At 39.2% G+C, this 5,808-nt stretch overlaps 1 protein-coding gene across 1 annotated transcript in view; it reads right to left on the bottom strand.

Annotated features, from left to right (window-relative positions):
* Nucleotides 1-4,340, bottom strand: part of MAP4K3 (mitogen-activated protein kinase kinase kinase kinase 3) — a 105,337-nt gene extending 100,997 nt beyond the window's left edge. Inside the window, exons 1-2 of the mRNA XM_004686272.2 lie at nucleotides 4,245-4,340; nucleotides 179-346 (exon numbers count right to left, since the gene is read on the bottom strand). Of these exons, the coding sequence (XP_004686329.2) occupies nucleotides 179-346; nucleotides 4,245-4,340 (264 nt within the window). The remainder of the gene's footprint in view (nucleotides 1-178; nucleotides 347-4,244) is intronic.
* Between the last annotated feature and the right edge of the window lie 1,468 nt (nucleotides 4,341-5,808).

Genomic DNA, 5,808 nt, shown 5'->3' with positions numbered 1-5,808 from the left:
TACCTCATCGATCTGCCTGTTCTGCTTCCCACTCTGGTGAATCCTCTCACCCTCCGCATCTCTGACCTGTACCCCAGTTCTATATGAATAAATAAATCTTTAAAAAAAAAAAGTCTTAAAATGTCTTCCTAGGGGAAATAAAAGGTGGCAAGTAATTCAGAAACACTGTAAGTCTTACAATGATATCAGGAAGATTTTTCAGAGAATGAATTTCCTTAAGAAAATGCTTCAGGCATGTTTTTGTGAAAGTGCCTCCATGTTCCACCCCCACGGCCACCTGCCGTGGACTCTGCCCCTGTGACTCACTTCGCTTGAAAGGGGTTCGTACAAATATAATACTTCGAATCTGTAGGAAAAGCAAATATTATGTAAGTGCTAATTGTTTATTGGTAATACACATATTCAAAGTTAAGCCAGCAGTTTCATGAAGAATCTTAAAGACTGTCACCAACACTTTCTGGTAGAACTAAGATCTGAGAGGCTACAAGCACCTCTCTGAGGTGGGGCAACAGGTAATAACTTGGGTATGGTTCCCAGTCAAATTTTCCACGTGGTGAACTGACAGCTTGCGCTTGTGAACTCCTTCTAGGAAGAGGGGTGGTTTTTAAAAGTTAACAGTTCTCAAACTGCCCCAAGTATATGGGTATCATTTTAAAAGTGTTTAGCACAACTGAATAGGTAATACAGTTAATAATGAATGTCTCCTTCATATTTTCTAAGCTAACTGGTTTGACTTTGCTTTGACAACAGCAGGAATTGTAACATGCTAGACACTAATTAAATGGGAATTGTGAGCACAAAAGATATCTTCCCTTTGAACTTACTGATGAAAACATAATAAATACAACTGGTTTCAATTTAATATGACGTAGATGGAAAGTGCTTAAGAGATTAAATGTCTTTAAAACCAAGTGGGGAAAAAGGGACAGCCAGTAAAGAGAAAGGGGTGAAAATTACAGTGAAAACAAGGCATTGAATGTATTTTAATGAGGATTAAACAAACCAGACTACATTCTGATAGTTTCTAATGGTTTTATGTATTTCCAATCCTTATGAATAATCTTAGGCAATAAATGTCACCTAGGGTGTTCATTTATAGCAGTTAATATAAAAACAGAATCAAAATATTTGGAAAAATAGATTTATCTGCATTATCTAATCTCTCATCTACATTATCTAATCTCTTAATCTCAAAATGTTTTTTCTTTATTGAGGTAACACTGGTTACTTCACTATAACAGTGCGCACTACTAGGGGGCTGGGTTCCCATGTCCTGCAATCACACCTCCTGGGAGCTACGCTACCAGGACAACACCAAAGCACCAGAAGTCCTTTGCCTGAGCCCACTAGGCGTCCTCTCCTTTGCACCCAGTCCCCACACCCCCACCCCCAAGTAGCAGCCACAATTATGCAGTCATTTTTCTAGAGTTTGTAAAAGTCAATTTTCAATCAGACTCATTGAATTGACACTTCAAGTGGGTGAATTGTGTGTAAATGATTATTTCAATATGGTTATTTTTAAAAATTAAGTCAAATTGGGGGTGGGGTGTAGGCTGCAGTATTTATTTGAAAACAAAGCTCCAGAATACACTTTTCCATATAAGTTGACCAATAAAACCAAATGCTATAAACAGGCTCTGGTGAAATAGAATAGATTAGATATTTCTGGCATGGTAATAAGAAATCCCTTCAGCTGAGTTGGTTCTTGACTTGATCAGCAGCCAGCAGAACGCCTTTGCTAACTGCAATTCTGACCCACTCCCTTCCCCTCTGTGAAAGAGACATATTGTGAAGAGGGAGAGAACTGCATGCTTCTACCAGAAGGAAAAAAATAATCTTCTACCAATTGTCCATGGGGGGGGGGTAGGGAGTGGGTGGGAAGGGTAAACCTGTCCATGTTTTATTCCAAAACACTTAAAAGCATTAATTTCTTCCCTCACAAGCACAGTCTCCTCAACTAACTAGAAGAAAATGAATCTTCTCCTTTAGTAAGTAATGTGGTTCCATTCCTGTATGTTTGCCTTTTTTTTTTTTTTTAAGATTTATTTATTTATTCATACAGGCCAGAGATGCAGAGGGTGAGAGGATTCACCAGGAACAGAGTGGGGAGCAGAACAGGCAGATGGAAGAAGTACACTGCTGAGGGGAGCAGCAGGCGGGTCAGGAGAGGTCTGCCGCTCCCTGTGATCTCCTCTGGGGCAGGCGGGGATCGAACTCAAGCGGAATTGGCTTAAGCTTCTTAGTGCAGTGCTTTAACCCTACGTGCCACCAGGGAGGGCCCATATTTGTCTTTTTTAAAGGACATTTACTCTTTTTCTAATCATTGACTCCCCTCCTGACTTTTGGGAATATTTTGGGGACTTTTCTGGTATTACTGAATCATTTCTGACTCTCCATTGGCAAAAACAAAATGCAAAAAAACCCTTAAATACTAGATTGCAATAGCGCTGTGTTTTCACACACCTACTTTTGGCAATGCAGCTGAATGTATGGACTCCACAGGCAGATTGACTGGATTCAGCTGTGCTCTGCCATATACTAGCTGTGCACCCTTAGGCAAATCACTAAGTTCCTTGCATTCTCTAATTTTTATTTTGAAGAATAACTAAGTAAGAAACTTTGAGGAAAGTCTGAGGGCATCCTGGACTGAAAACTTGTAAAACAGAGTTGCGACAATTCCTAAAAAAGCTATACAAGTATTCTGAGACAAAACAAACATGTTAATGGATGGTGGAAGGAATGAGCCCAGGTCTCTCACAACCAGGAGGAGCTCATAGGAACACCAGGATGAACTGTGTGGAACTAGGTTAGATTCAGAGACATCAGTACAAACTCAAGTTTAGGTTTAAATATGAACACAGACATGGAAACAATTACAGATATGTACATAGGTACATAAGTTAGGAACATACATATGTATTTCTTTCCTCCATGTAGTAAGAGGGCCTAGAAATATTTACATAGCAGTGCATTACTAACAACAGGCACACCCAGAGCTCAGGTCTTAGTTTCTTACACTGTTCTCCAACACAAGGGATCTGGGCTCCTTCAAGAAATGACTAACCATAAAACAGGAAGAGGGAATATACATGACGAGTCTGCAATACTTTATTTTGCCAGAAAGTAAGAAAATACTAAAAACAAAACGAGACATAAAAGAACACAGGAAACAATCTAAAAGAGCTCCCATGGCTAAACTGGGACAATCTGAGTATTTGATTATAATCCAAAGTATAAAATAAATACCCACAAATTAAACTGGTATAAAATAACAAAAGGGCAAAGATACAAATTGACAATATAATTCTCAGTGACTTATGTATTAACCTCTTTCTAACAAAGGTGAAACTTAACTCATAGCCTATGTGTGGAACTACAAACAGTTGATTTGCTTTCAGAGAGCACAACACAGAAGGATGAGAAAATTCAACATTACCAGGACAAGTGATCCAAGTTAACAAAACCAGTGATAAGTCATGTTGACAGCACGGATACTTCACTCTCCCTAAAATCCATATTCATGAGAAAAGAATTGGATAAATCTGATTGAGAAACACCCTACAAAACACTCTATCAACACTCCTCAAAACTAGTAAGGTAATCAAAAACAAGTTTAAAAGACTGTCAAGAGACAAGTCTGCCAAAGCATGAAGACTATATGTAATGTAGCATCGTGGACAGGATTTTGATACAGAAAAGTGACATTAGGAGAACACTAGTGAAATCCAAGTAAACTAGAACTTAGTTAATGGTAATGTACCAATGTTAATCCCTAAGTTGGGCAAATGTACTGTGATTATGTGAGATGCTAACACAAGGAAAAGTAAATGAGGACACTGTGAGTTTTATAAATCCAAAACTACTCAAAAAGGAATTTTGTTTTGTTTCTTTTAATTTTTTTTTGTTGTTGTTGTTTAAAGAAAAGCACTTCTAGCATTTAGGGAACCTTCCTCCACATAGCTTCAAGCCACACTCCACTCCCCACTCTATCATCTCAGTTCTTCCACTCAAGAATTAGAGCTTCCTGACCACAGGCTGCTCTAACCTGCTTTGTGCTTCCTGACCACAGCCTTCCCTTCACCAGAACTCTGTGGGAGCTGGATCCCACCACATCAGTGACAAGAACAGCTTTGGTTTTAGTGTTGGCAGCATTTACTGGGGTCTGCGCAGTGACCAGGTCCACAGTTTATCAAGGCTGACAGTGGGCAAGAGCACTGATTCCATTTTAGGAGGTAAAGCCTCACACCACCTTTCCAAACAACCTGGATGGTATTTGTCAAAGTTGATCCTGTGATGATGACACTACCAGCATCATCCTGGGTGCTTCCCCACGTGGCCATGGCTCACATGGCCAGGAAGTTTACAGGTCTGATTCTAAAGTCTAGATGGCACATCAGAGACCTGGACAAAAGAGTTAAAAAATTTTAAAGAATAAACCACTGAAATAATTTTTAATGTATTTTAAAAGATGAGTTTAAATATTGGCCTAACAAATAAAGGTATTTGTTTCGCAAAACAACTGATCATAGTAGGTAAACGAATAATTTCCGCAAATAATTAAAAAACAGATTAAAAAAAACATTTCCCTTTTCTATCATGTAAAATAAGATTAACTTCAGGCTGTTGTAAAGCCCACCAAAAATACATTAGATTATATATTAAGAATACTTCATGTGGGGCCCTCCCTGATTGTACAGCGTGTTAAAGCACAGCACTGTAACCGAGCCAGCCACTTCAGTACGAGTTCAATCCCCGGCCTGGGAGGTGACCCTCATGGCACGGCAAACCTCCCTGACCAGTCCGCTGCTCCCATCAGCAGTGTACTTTGTTGATCTACCTGCTTTGCTCCTCACTCTGTCTCTGGTGATGCCTCTCACTGCCTCTGGCCTTTATCCCAGTTCTGTATGTATTAATAAATAAATCTTAAAAAAAAAAAAAAGAATACATCATCTGAAATCTTACAGAACATAGTTTAATTTAAAAATGACTTATTTTATATGACCACTTCTCATAAAGGCAATGTACATTTTATATATAGAGAAAAACCCTTTAAATTTTAACTCAAATATTATAAAAAGACACAAACAGGGACCTCCCTGGTGGTACAACGGGTTAAAGCACAGCACTATGAAGCTGTGTGCAGCCATTGCAGCATGAGTTCCATCCCCACCCAGGGAGGTGACCCACATGGCACAGCAGATCTCTCCTGATCTGCCACTGCTTCCCCTCAGCAGTTAATCTGCCTGTTCTGCTCCCTCCCTACTCTGTCTCTGGTGAATCCTCTTACCCACCCCCCCCCACACTTCTGGCCTGTACCCCAGTTCTTGTATTGCATACATAAATAAATCATAAAAGAAAAAGAAACAGTTAAAGAAATCTCAACACAAACAATACAAACCTACTGTAAAAATAGCAACTCTGCCCAGTAATTAACAGAAACCTTCAATTTTGGTTTTCGAAAGAAAAAAACCGCTTGTCAAACCTCACAAAACCCCAGTTTACTGAAGGAAAAAAAAAAATCTCAACATTTGAAATCAAAACATCATATTTGATTAGCAGCCTTCAGTAGTGTTAATAAAGCATAAGAGCGCCAACAAGAAACAGAAGATGCCCTCCCCCAAAGTCAACCCAAAAATGGGAAATAAAAATGACAATGACTGATGTTTCAAGCTGAATGACATTCAAAACAAATATAACTGTGTGTGGCCTGTTTCTGTAAAAGTTTCTATTCAATGGTCTGGGTTTTTACAGAAGGGGCGATTGTGGTGCACAGGGGGGTGGAGATTAAGCAAGAGAAGGGAAAGATGA

Source organism: Condylura cristata, unplaced genomic scaffold, assembly GCF_000260355.1.
Source record: "Condylura cristata isolate star-nosed mole 26May11 unplaced genomic scaffold, ConCri1.0 scaffold00020, whole genome shotgun sequence".
NCBI classification, from domain to species: Eukaryota; Metazoa; Chordata; class Mammalia; order Eulipotyphla; family Talpidae; genus Condylura; species Condylura cristata.
This window is presented reverse-complemented; position numbering and strand designations above follow the sequence as displayed.